Source organism: Galeopterus variegatus, unplaced genomic scaffold (assembly GCF_000696425.1).
Source record: "Galeopterus variegatus unplaced genomic scaffold, G_variegatus-3.0.2 Scaffold4435, whole genome shotgun sequence".
Taxonomy (NCBI): Eukaryota; Metazoa; Chordata; class Mammalia; order Dermoptera; family Cynocephalidae; genus Galeopterus; species Galeopterus variegatus.
The window spans coordinates 37,928-51,595 of record NW_007730546.1 but is presented as its reverse complement, the minus strand read 5'-3'; the positions used below and the strand labels follow the sequence as shown (position 1 = coordinate 51,595).

The 13,668-nt window shown below is 37.6% G+C and overlaps 1 protein-coding gene across 1 annotated transcript in view; it reads right to left on the bottom strand.

The window, feature by feature from the left end:
- Positions 1 to 13,668, bottom strand: part of LOC103603084 (succinate--hydroxymethylglutarate CoA-transferase-like) — a gene marked incomplete at both ends in the record, with an annotated part of 188,054 nt that overhangs the window by 137,617 nt on the left and 36,769 nt on the right. The window contains one exon of the mRNA XM_008587561.1: positions 1,188 to 1,283. Coding sequence (XP_008585783.1) covers positions 1,188 to 1,283 — 96 coding nt within the window. The remainder of the gene's footprint in view (positions 1 to 1,187; positions 1,284 to 13,668) is intronic.

The following is a 13,668-nucleotide window of genomic DNA, read 5'->3' as shown; positions in this document are numbered from 1 at the left end:
GTCGAGGGTCAGCCACAAAGGTCTTGGTAGCAGGGAAGCATAAGGTCACTAACAGTGGCCAAAAGAGTACTGGTGGGGAAAAGATGAAAGACACTAAAGAAAACATGTCCACAACTGCAACGTCACCAAAACATTAACTCAATGTGCTGAAGAGCAGCAGTTCTACACTGAAATCACTGTAACGCCTCAGGTATAAAGGGACCACAAACGGAAACAGAGAGAGAAGGGTCCTAGGTTCACACTGGGTCACTGTTTTCCTAAAATTGCGGTTTAAAAAAATGGAAAAGGAACTAGTTTTTCCCAAGGAAATAATTTCTTTAAACTAAAAGGATGATTTGCAGCATTGATGGATTCGCTGTCTAATGAAAAATGCTGATTTTTATTTTTTCTGTCAGGAGCACTAGCGTTGGGATGACTACACCAAAATTCACTCCTTCATCCAACAGATATTTATGTGGGACCTAGTATGTACATCTATCACTTGTGAGAAGAGATTCAATGATGAAAAAGACACCTCTACTCTTAAGCTTACAACAAAGTACAGAAGACATGACAAATACATTAATGAATACAATGAGGTACGATGTAACTGGGCTAAGCAAAGATTAGGAGTTTGGAAGAAGTGGTAGAGTTTTTGTTTTTATTTTTGAAAGATCTCAGTTTCTTCACATATTCATTTACACTAGCCAGGGTCAAGAATTTCTCAGGACAAATTCAGAAACTCAATAAAGAACAGCAGCTCCTGAACAATCTGCTTTGCTCCAAAAATGAAGGTACATCATTTTATTTTAGTGGATTTTATTTTCCTCCAACCACATGAAAATATTATTGTCAGATAGGGTAGGTAACATTTGTTTTACAACAGATATGTTTAACAAATCATGTTTTATAAAACGGCTATAGTCAGTGCCTCTTCCAGTTGAAAAAAAGGCAAACCATCATGTGAGCCCAAAACTTTCAGCGAGTTCCTTTGATCCATTTAAGTGTCCTGTTACTAATCTTCTTCTGATGAAGAAGTACGCAAGACACAGAATTTAAAGTGAATAACAGAACCTTGTCATAACCAGACATTGACACATTACAGAATACTCTGGAGGGTTTTTTTCTTTAAAAAAATTATTTCCCAAACTCATGCCATACATAACTGCAGGTTATAGTAGCCAAACCCTAGATTGTTGTATTCTTACCTGGTAAGGAACGATACTGCCATGAGCTGTGCCCCAACGTTTTGCTTCCATTTGGGCATTTAGATAATTAACAGCAACCTGGGTCAAACACGCCACCTACCAGAAAAAGAAGAAAAAAAAGCAGCTATTTTATCTTTACTCATAAACAGATGTTATAATACAAAAGTGATTTTACTTCATGTCATTGCAGAAGAAAAACACTGCCCAAACAGTTTAGAAAATATACAGGCATCTGTACTCTCATCATACAAATGAAGAGCAGTATTCCATCACTGCATGAGACTAGTAATGGTCAGTTGAGAAATATATACATAAACATACATAAACATTCTGCTCCTGAAAATATCATCTTCAAGGAGAAGTTTATCCAACAGATTAAACCTTGGTCCAGACTTGAGCATCAAAGCCATAGCAAAGCCATAATACATCAGCAACTAGTACATTCCTTTCTCCTCCCCACCTGTATCCTTCTACTTCCCATCAAGATGACACAAAAAAAGCCTGAGCAGGTGAACCGAAATCAGAAGCCACATTCCTCTAAACTTCTCAATACATAAAAAAGTAACAATAATAAACCTCTATTTTGTTTAAGTCAATTTAGTCAGGATTTCTGTTCCTTGCTGCCCAAAGCATTCTGACAGAGGATCAAGATTGACTTTTGTATTCATTAAGTGAATCATCCTCATTTAAACAAAAATTACTGCACCTCTCCCAAGTTGGTCCTAGCTCCATACCCTCATTATTACACTCATTTCAGTTTTTGAAACTCACAGATCTATTAAAGGCATCATCTAAAACTGGAGGGTCAACTTCTGACTCTTGAAGTATTTCATGGACAGATGCTGAAAAACCTACCATAGTTCATCTCCATATGAGGATAACATGAGAATAATGATTTGATTCCTGGCGATCTGCCACAAGGATCTTATGTTCTAATGAATACTTATGCCGCCAGGGCCCGGAACTACAGAAAGGAGGTGACCAAATGACTTTCCATAATTTCCAGAAAAAAAAATTTTTCGGGACTCATGACATAGCATGGGCTTGCCTTTCCCTTTCCAGACCATCAGATGTGACTGGGAACCTACCAAGCCAGCAATTCAAATGAACCCCAAATTGAGATTGGCTCCTGAAACAAGTCAAGGGGTGATTTTTCAGCACTTGATGCCACAACCTTTTACCGTCCTCTACCTGGCAAGGCAGCCATGTATCCTACAAGGGATGTCAATAGGACTCAGCCTGGATGAATCCTCTTTGCTACAGCAGCCGTTCTCCTTTACTTTATTCTTGGGATTTGTACTCACTTTTATGTTCATTTACTGCTCTATCAAAATTGGAACTGCCTTGTGGCAGCTGGTTTGGCTGTACTACCCAGGTGGCAAACTAATAAACTTTGAGTCATCCACTTCTGGACCTCCATATGGTCTTTGGCATTTGAACCATGGAGCATTCCAGGGCTGCCTGGGGCTGCCTATTGCTAATCACCATTTCACAGATCACTTCTGTGTCTTTCGAAATAGAAAATCAAATCAACATTTTGTAGTAAAAATGCTCTGGATGGGAAGTCCAGGCATGCACAGTTGAAACCTAGATGGCTTCTAATTTCTATAAACCTCTAAATAGTTTCATGACTGTAGATATAAAATTTAACTTCTTTGACCTTCAGATATATTCTCTACAAAGTCTTGGATGTGAGCTAAGCCAATGGTCTTCAAACATTTTTAAAAAATCAGAACTCTTGTATCAAGTAATATATGAAATCCTAACATATAAGCAGATAGTATCCCAAGTGCTCTGGATGAGGCAAAGACAGGTCTGCAACACCACCCCAGGCCACACAAGCACAACACAATTTGCAAGAGAGTCAATGTTCTTAAGTTTGCTTCCAAGATCTATATTTCTGACTCTATTATTCCTCTTAAATAAAAAGACACAAGGGATACAATAGTAGTCATTTTCCCCTGATGACTTTTCCTGGAATTGGGGAAATTTTCTCAAGTCTAAGGTCTTTTCTATAAGAGGGGCCCTTCTTTGATATAGCTGTGTTGTGATTCTTTTTGTTTTATTTTTTCCTTTCAAATAAATCCTCGTGAAAGTAACTAAGGGACTCTCATGCTACTGGAGGTCAATAACTCAAATTAATAATGCAATTCTTCACAAAATATTAATCACAAGAGGCTTGATGATTGATGGTCAACAGACCAACATCAGCAAGGACTGAGGTAGGGGCTGGCTGGCTGATCACAGATTAACCTGTAAATAAATCCTAAATTGATCTGAGACAGTAGCCAAGGACAGGCAACAGCTGGATTCTAGGATGGATATCAACCTGGCTGCTTCATTTTTTACCCACTACCTTATTCTTTTTTTTCAATTTTTGACTTCTGTGTGTCTGACCCTGCCCCATATAGAGTGAGTTTGAATAAAGAATCAGAATTCATCTCTCAAACTGTTTCTAAATAGAATACCATATCCATTTCCTCCCTACAGTGGAAATTAATGAAAACAAAAGGCATTTGAGAATTAGCAGGCTCTCACTGGGCAGAAGGGTTAAATAAGGTTTTAAGTGAGTTACCATTTAAAAAAAACAAGTGTGATTTGTCAGTAACGACTCAAAGGCAAAGTTGGGGAAAAAGAGAATTCTATTTAAAAAGAGAGAGCAACAGGGCTAAACTTAGCAACTCAATGTTTAAAGTGAACATTACAAATCTGAAAGTAATCTATTTACAAGGATGTATTTTAAGGCGGGAGAAGGGGGAGAAAGTCAATAGCTATGACGTGATTATGTATGAAAAATCAGAGGTTTCCTGGGCAATTAATGACAAATTTTCCACAAATTAAAAGAATGCAGGATGTGACTTTTAGGGTAATAACTACATACTGTATATCCATTCTAAATATTGCATTAGATCATTAGTTTCATCCCCTAAACTTGGGCTTATTATTTCATCAAGTGGATGCTATATAATTTACTCAGAATGTTGCCTTTATACGGTTTCATCTAAACAAAAAAGCCAACTTTGGTTTAATAATAATCATTCTTACAGCAAAACTATTATTTTAGATAACATAGTGGGTCCTGATATTCTTTGTGTCTAACCAGAAAACCAATGGGGTGGTTAAAGTGGATCTCAAAGGGCACAGCCTTAATAGGTTTGAGGAAGAATGTGTCCAATTATTTCCCAAAGCAGACCCATGGTGCCTGTCACCATATGTTTTACTTTCACCAAATAAGAATTAAGCTGCAATAACAGAATATCTTACCTCTAAAAGGACAACCAAGTATGACAGGTAAAACGGATTAAACAAGACTAGAACTGTGGTCCATTGCATCAAAAAAAGTCATTATGGGTCGGCCCGGTGGCGCACTGGATAGTGCGCTGCTTGGGAAGCGCGGCGGCGCTCCCGCCCGAGGGTTCGGATCCCACATACAGACCGGTTCCCGCTCACTGGCTGAGCGAGGCACAGGAGCAACACCGAGGGTTGCGATCCCGTTGCCGGTCCCCGGTCCAGTATGGGGTCAACACTGAGGGTTGCGATCCGTTGCCGGACACGGAAAAAGACAAAAGACCAAAAAAAAAAAAAAAGTCATTATTTTCCTCCTCCTCCCTTTCATATATTCAGGTCTCCAACTAAGTTGGACTAAATACTAATCATGCAATCATGCACCTGCCCATATCTCCACCCATTCTTCAAAGTCCACTTCAGCACCACCTTTTTCATTAAGCCCTGCCCTCATCACCTAAGCAAGAAAATGTTTTCTCTGCCTCGGAATGAATACAACACCTTCATTTGCCTGACTCCTACTGCACTTTCACAGACTGCCTTGTCCTACAATTAGAATTATAAGATGTCAAAGCTAGAAAGACCTAGACCAGTACTTACTAAACCCAGCCATGATTCAGTAATCTAGGGAATTTCTGGACCTCACCTCAGAACTACTGAATAAGATTCTCCAGGGATAGAAACTGAAGGAAAAAATAATTTAACCATTATACCATTAATAACACACCAGATTTAAGAAGCAAAGCCTTAAGAGAGTCTAGTCAAACCCCTTAGTATTACAGATGGATAAATAAAGGAACTGAGAAGTGGAACAATTTACCTAATGTCACACAGCTGGCTAGTGGGAGAACTTAACTCCAACTATACTGCCTTCTCCCATGCTACATATTATAGTATCTTCTATCCCTCCTTGTATTAGTCCATTTCTGTTGCTTATAACAAAATACTTAAAGCTGGGTGATTTATAAAGAAAACAAAATTTATTTATTGCTTAAACTTTCTGAGGCTAGGATGTCCAAAGTTCAGGGAACACAGCTGGGGAAGGTCTTGGTGGTGAGGACAGCGATGGCAGGGTATCACATTGTGAAAACAGCAGAGCGGAGAGAGTAGAGAGAAAGACAGACTCTCCTCTCCTTTTAAAGCCCTCAGAACCAAGCCCCTGACCACCGTTTTTAATCCATTCACTACTACATGGTCCTACAACCCAATCACCTCTTCAAGGCCCCACCTTTCAATCACCATAATAGGATTTCCCAACCTCTTAACAGTCACAGTGTGGACTAAGTTTCCAATACATGAAACTTGGGGGACACAATTCAAGCTTCAATGAGTTTTGGGGGGACATAAGTCAACCCACTACACTCCTTTTAAGTTAGGAGCTATTTCAAGGTAAAAATTATGTATTATAAACCCTTTGTGTATTCTCATAGCAGTTAACACAGAGCCTGAACCCTAATTTTTTTAAAAAATGAACCAAAACAGTAACTCCTACTTGTTTATGTATTCAATAAATATTGAGTGCTGCTATATGTAAGGCATTATGTAGGTACTGGCTATACATAAGTAAATGAAAAAGATATAGTCATAGTCCTGCCCTCTTTGGACTTAAGAATAGTGGAGAAAATAACAAAAAAAAATTATAGGAAGCTCCCATGGGGAAAGGAGATGTCAGAGAACTTTTAAAACAAGAATAGTACATATGAAAGCTCTAAGGCAGGGAAGAGATTGGTATACAGGGAAAAAAACTGAAAGCAGACCAACATAACTGAAGCATACTAAGAAAAAGACATGAAATAAAATTAGAAAGGTTGACAGACAGAGGCCAGATCATGCCAGTCTTTACAAGTCATGGTAAGGAACCATTCTTTGCACATCTTTTAGAATGAACATTTTAAAATCACAAGTCATACCATGTCATCCTTCTATTTAAAACTCATAGGGCTTCCCACTGCATCTGCAATTATACTCACAGGATGAACTGAAAAGAGGCAAGAGAGAAAGAGGACTGCTATGGATACTAGAAGAGTCCAGGCATAAGTTGATGATAGCTCAGACTAGGCTGGTGGCAGTAGACATGGGAAAATCTGTGGATTTATGATATATGTTCAGGTTAGAATAAACAGAACATGTGAAAAATCTTATGGGAAGGGGATGACAGACAAGATGTTGAGGGAGAGAGCCAAACATAACTCTCATATTCCTGGCTGAATATCTGGGTAAAGTATGACAGCATTAACATAAATAAGGAAGAGGGACAGTCATCAGCCTATAGAAAGTATGTAAAATCATAACCCAAGGGGAAACAGAGAGTAAGATAAGAGAAGAAATCACAAATAATATAAAGTAAAATTAAATAAGGCTCCATGTCAAAGACAGCCCTTCCTCTAATCACAGGTATGGTCAAAGATACAAAGAGCTAGAACCAACTTCAGTGCCCAACAATATGGGGTAGGTTAAAGAAGCTACAAGATCCATATATAGGAGGTTTTGGTGATGGGTCATAATAATCAACCACATTGTATATTGACAAAATAAAAAAAAAAGGATAAAAAAAAAGATCCATATATAATAGAAGATAAAGTGGGCACTTAAAATGATGCAACAGAAGAATATAGCATCACATACAAAAATATTCACAATTTTTTCTAATAAACTTTTAATTTTAGAACAGTTTTAGATTTATAGAAAAACTACCAAGATGGTACAGAGTTCCCATATACTCCACATCCATTTTTATCTTAGTTAACATCTTACATTAGTGTGGCACATTTTTTACAATTAAAGAACCAATATTGATACATTATTATTAGCTAAAGCCCATATATTCATATTTCCTTAGTTTTTACTTAATATCCTTTTTCTGTTCCAAGATCCCATCCAAGATACTACACTATATTTAGTTGTAGTGTCTCCTTAGGCTCCTCTTGGTGGTGACAGTTTCTTATACATTCCTTATTTTTGATGACCTTGACAGTTTTGAGGAGCACAGATCAGATATTTCCTACTATATTCCTCAACTGGATCTTTTGGTGATGTTTTTCTCATAATTAGACTGGAGTTATGGAGGTTTTAGAAGGAAGACCACAAAAATAAACCACCATTTTCAACACATCATATCAAAGGTACGTACTGTCGATATGACTTCATGTTAACCTTGATTGATCTGGCTGAGGTATTATTAATCAATTTTCTCCACTGTGAAATTACTCTTTTTTTCCTCCCCCTTTCCATACTGCATTCTTTGGAAGGATGTCAATATGTGCAGCCCACACTTAAGGGGTGGGGAGTTATGCTCCTCATTCTTGAGGGCAGAGTATCTAAATAAATTATTTGGAATTCTTCTGCAGAGGAGATTTGTCTCTTCTTCCCTATTTATTTACTTTTTCAATCATTTATTTATACCAGCATGATCCCGTGGATATTTACTTTACTCTTTGTGTTATAATTCAATACTACTTTATTTTGTTGCTCAAATTATTCCAGTTTTGGCCATTGGGATCTCTTTTGGTTGGTTCCTGTGTCCCACTGACACCCCCCCCCCACCATTGTGGGTTTTTGTTTTTAGAACTTCCTTACATTTTGGCACTACAAGATGTTCTAGGCTCATCTTTATATTCTCACAGAAAAGTATAAAAAGAAGAGAAGCATAGGATAATGAAAGGAAACATATTTATTTTGGTGTCAACCAGTACTTCATTCATTCGAAACCATTAATATCACACCTACTACATGCCAGGAACTGTTCTAGGCACTGGAGATATAGAAGTGAACAAGACAGACATGGTCCTACGTTCATGAAGCTTATGTAAACTATATACAGATATAAACAAATAAATGAAAGACATCAAGAAATGCTATGAATTAAATGAAACAAAATCACGGAGGGGGCTATTCTAGACTAGCAAGTTTAGTAAAGGCCTCTTTGAAGATGTTATATTTAGTCTGAGAGCTGAAGAAGGCATGTGAAAATCTAAGAGAAATCTTTCTAGGCAGTGAGATCAATCAGTAAAAGACTTTAATGTATAAAAAGCTTATATAGTAAGGAATAGAAACAAAGCACTACAGCTGGAATGTAGTAAGTAAAAGAGGCAGCAGTACAAGATGAGGTCAGGGAGGTATGCAAGGGCCACATCACATGGGTCCTTGCATGTCAAACTCCCTGTGCTATTTAATTTGCTTCACTTTGTTTCACACACTTTAAGGTGAACTGGTTCTTTTGGAGCTACTAGGAGGAAAAAATATACAGGAGTGGACAAGGTATTTTGGTCATCCCATGCTGAAAACAATAAGAATTTTACCTACCCACACCACATGTATCATTTTGAGTTCCTAGTATTTACTAGTGATAAAAGCTAACACTTATTAAGCACTTATTGTGCACTGTTCTAAGCTTTTTACATGAATTATCTCATTTAATGCTCATGACAGCTGTATGAGAGAGGCATTGTGATGATTCCATTTTAGAGATGAGGAAATTGAGGCCCAGAGTAGCTTAGTAATCTTTCCAAAGTTATATGCCTAGCAAGCAGACAAGCCAGGATATGAACCAAGCTTGTCTGGATTCTGGCATTCTACACTAAATTACATACAGAATCAGACTTCTTAAAATTTCTGAGTGGCCTTGATCCTGGAAAAGTATAATTGGACCATACTACTTGGTAAAGAAAAAACAGTGATTTAGCAGCCTTTTCAATTAGGTGAACCTCTACAGATAAATTTGACCTTAATTATTACGTAATACTTAGTGTAGTACTCATTCAAAGTTTTCTGCTTTTCTGCAAATATGGTTTGGCTTCTATTCCAATAGAATTAGAAATAAACTTAAACCCAAAAACATTTTACCTATAAACACTGAACACAAATAGAGTTGACACATAATTTTTAAATTTCTGCTTTTATTACTCAGCAAAGAAAAAACACATTATCAAATCCTTTTCTTCATAGCAATTTTTTAACTTAATGAAAAGAACACACACATTTCCCATTTTCCCTAATTATCATTAATGATAGTCAAATCATATTGTTGTTTATTTTATATACGAACTCAAAAGAAAAACAGATTTGCATTATACTCAGAATAATTTTGCCAATCTATATGAATCAAAATCAGACATATGAGGAAACTAGATATCAAATGCCAGAATGTAAGACCAGACGGCAAAGAGAGACAGAATTTCAAAAGCATGTTTAGAATAATACATCAAACATATTTCTTACCATGAACCACTGACCTAGTCAATGATATGACTAGAAAAGTGGTTATGAACAACTAAAAAAAATGTGATGAGTAAGTGGAAATGTGGAAAAGCAACATTTAATGACACAGTATGCTTATTTGTTCCTGAAATAGCATGTCTTCAGTTTCAAACATTCAAACTTCTTCTTCAAACATGTTTTACATTTTAGATAACTGAGTTCTTCAAAATATTTCTATTTGTAGATAAAATAATACATTGTTCTGCAACATATGTTTTAAAAGTCTAGAAATGAAATGAAAGTTACTTTTGTTCATTGCTTCCTTCATGCATTTAACAGATGCATATATTATATGCAAGGCACTGGCAGGTGTGGTGTGAGATCCCAAAAAATCAATAAAACAGAGTTTCACCTCTCAAGAAGGTTAAAATTTATAATTCAAAATATAAATAATCAGTGCCACAAGAAACTTTCTTTAAAAAAAACAAGCTGGGATAAAAGGGGCATGTTAGCTGAACCTTTGATAAAGGGAATTTTATCATGTAAAAATAAGGAAAAGGGACTTCCAAGTAGGAGAAATATTGCGGGATGGGAAGTCATTGGGACTTATGAATGAATGAATGAATGAATGAACGAGAGAGAATAAAAACTGAGACAAGGCATTAGATTTGTTGATCAAGAGATCATAGATGATCTTTAAGATGCAGTGTCAATTAAGCAGCAAGGACAAAATCCAGATTAAAGGGGGCTAATAAATGAATGAAAAGAATGTGGCAGCCTCAAGGGTATTTTTAAGGCTTGTGTAAATGGAGAAGTAGAGAGGCTGGACAGTAGCTCACACAGGTGAGCAGGAAGAATAAAGGTTTCATTTTTTAGGATAAAAAACATGTTCATCTAAATTAAATTTTTTTAAAAAAAGAATAAGGTGTGAAGTCCTAAGCAACATGGAAAAGGATGAGAAATAAAGTACAAGTGGAGGGACTATGATCTCAAATGTCATCTCTCAGTGACATTTCCCTTAAGTCAGAATTCACCTAGGAATGGTAGGTGGGTGAGTCTGTAATTGGGGTGAGCAATGGGTTCTAGAAGGGAGCAGCAGGCATGTCATAGGCTAAGCAGGTGAATAAAGGCTGACTCCCACTGACCCCTGCATATTCTCTTCATTGTTTCATGGAGCCCACGATGCTGTTTCTTCTACAGAATCCACTTCAAAAAGTGGGGAGAGGAGGCACAAAACTATGCAGGTATGGAACACATAGTACATGCAGGTATTGCTTAGGCCATTCGCCTTCCTCACAAGGAGATAAGCCAGCTTGCATAGGTCTGTGTAAGGTGTGGATAGTGTGAAAAGAAAAGAAATGGCAAATCTGAGGGACCTTTAAAGGAACAAATCATAAGATCTGGGAACTAATTATAGGGAAAAGAAAAGAAATTACAAAGAGGGCTCCTGTGTTTTTAGTCTGGACCCTAAAAGGAATGTGAATTTATTTATAGAAATGGCTTTCTTGGTGAAGAAATATGCTGGGTTTAAGGGAATTATTTGTTTGTTTGTTTGTTTGTCTGTCTGTTTAGGGGAGGAATATGTTGATTTAAAGGCGTAGCTGGAATGTTTGAGTGGAGATGCCCATCAGAGGTCGCAATCCAGCCACTGGACACATGGAAAGATAACGATGAGAGACAATCATGCGTATCTGGTGGCCATCTACACAGATGTGTGGCAGCATTCTAAGATGGCCACCAAGATTCCCGTCCCCTGGCATACACACCCCATGTGACAGTATGTCACAGATGGCAAGTCATTGCCATGACTAGGTCGGTAACCAGTTGACTGTGAGCTCAACGAAAAAGAAATTACCTCAAGAGGGCCTTACCTAATCAGAAGTACTTTTAAAAGAAGGCAAAACTCAGAGAAACATGCTCCTGCTTGCTGTGAAGACACAGACTCCACGAGCTCTACAGCCACAGGAACCATATTCTGCCCACAAACTGAATGGGCTTGGAAGAGACCTCTGAGCCACAGGGGAGAAGAAGAGTTGTTCCACAGACACCCGGACTGCAACCTTTTAAGACCTGAACAGATGATCCAGCTAAGCCATTCCTGGATAACTGTCCCATGGAAACTATGAGATAATGACTTTGTTTTTTTTTTAAAGTACATTTATGCTACATTCCTGGTAATAGTTTATGCAGCGATAGAAAACTTACAAGGATGAAGCCATTGAAGTGGATGACTAGGCTGGGTAATTAGAAGGATGGCAGAGGACAAGGGCAGGCCACTGGAGTCGACCAAAAGCGGAACAAAAAGGAATGGGCTGTAAAAGTAGAAAGAAAAACAGAAAGGTGCAGGGTCTGGAGGCCAAAGGAAAAGAGAGTGTTAGAAGGAGGAGTGTTGAATGTAAGAAGAGTAAGAACCCTGGACTTAACAAAAGGAAATTGACCTTTAAAGGCAACATCAGTAGAAGAATTGGAGTGGACATGATAAAGCAAAGGGTTAACAGAAGAATTAGCAGGTGGGAGGTAGAAATCTCAAATACAAATAACCTATTCAGGTTGTCATTGAAAGGAGGACAGAGATAGGATAATAACTGGAATGTATAGCCAAATTACCAAAAAGAGTGTCAAGTAAAGATTGTTCAAGAGGTTACCTTTCCAGGACTTCACAGACTTTAATAAAAAAATTGATAAAGATCTAAAAGCCTTCCTCAGGGCTAAAGAAATGAATCTCTGTTAGTGGAATTTCAGGCATTTTCCCAAGTTCATGTACAAAGATTTTGTAATCCAGGCATTTTCTTAAAACCGTTAGCTAATAGAATTATATAAAACAACTCTACAGATAACAACAGCTTATAAACCAAGCCCTGGCATGAGAACAAAACAAACTAACGTACACACTCTGCCCATATCTGATCATTCTAACTACCTAAAATCCAAGAATGTAAAGGTGAATCTGATGATCATTCTCATGAGCCACCTCACAGGTGGCACAGTCCTTCTCTGGCCACATCACACTGCACTGCTCTCCTGAGCTTCTGTGGAATGGTTCCCAGAATAACGGGGGAGACTCACTAGGCTACAGTACATGATTAAGTTCTTTAGTGGTGACTCTTCTTAAAGTTGCCTCATGGGAGTTCTGAGGAAAGGCGTAAAGCCAGGTGTGAATTAGGGCAAGAAATCATGATGTCAGTGAGCAAATGATTCCACAGGTAAAATATGTGTCATGTCATTACACTTCAAGCAAAAATGCATGCAAGGAATACAGGCTCATAATGCCAAGGACCGCTGTGTTAATTAATAAAAACAAACTCAGTGATGAAAAAAATCAGCTCTAAGAACAGCAAGAGAGAGAAAACAAGCTTTATATTCTTATATACTAAATTATTTTTTCTCTGAAAATTTTAAAAGTTTTGTATTTACATTTCATTTTTTTCATTCAGCAAATATCTCTTGAGTGACTACTTTGTTTGGGCACTGTGCCAGGTGCTGAGATATAGTGTTGAAAAGAGATGGAATTTCTGCCCTCATGGAACATAGAGTCTCATGAGAAGACACACACTAAACACTCTAGACCCTAGTGACATGAGGATTTTAGGATAAGCAATCTGATTGGAAGCAGGCCTAAAGGACTTAATCTCAAAGTTAAGTTTGCATGACAAGTGTGTTATTCTCATACCTCCCTGCTATCCTCTGCCCCCAACTCAATAAAATGCTTTTGGCAAATGAACCTGTCACTTTATGGACATCTTTACGAACTTGGGAGTCACTTCACTGGACCAAGAACAATGAGAATATTCCACCACATAAACAAATACCTGGCCACTCTCTCCTCTGTTCTTACTGATACATCTCACCAGAGAATAAAATCAAGAAAACTGATTTCAGAAACTCACTAACTTACATCACAGTCAGAACTCATCAACGACAGACCACATGGCACAAACTGGATGGCTTTTAAGATCTAAGCTGCAAATTGTACACATTTGGGCTTTTCAACATCACCTCT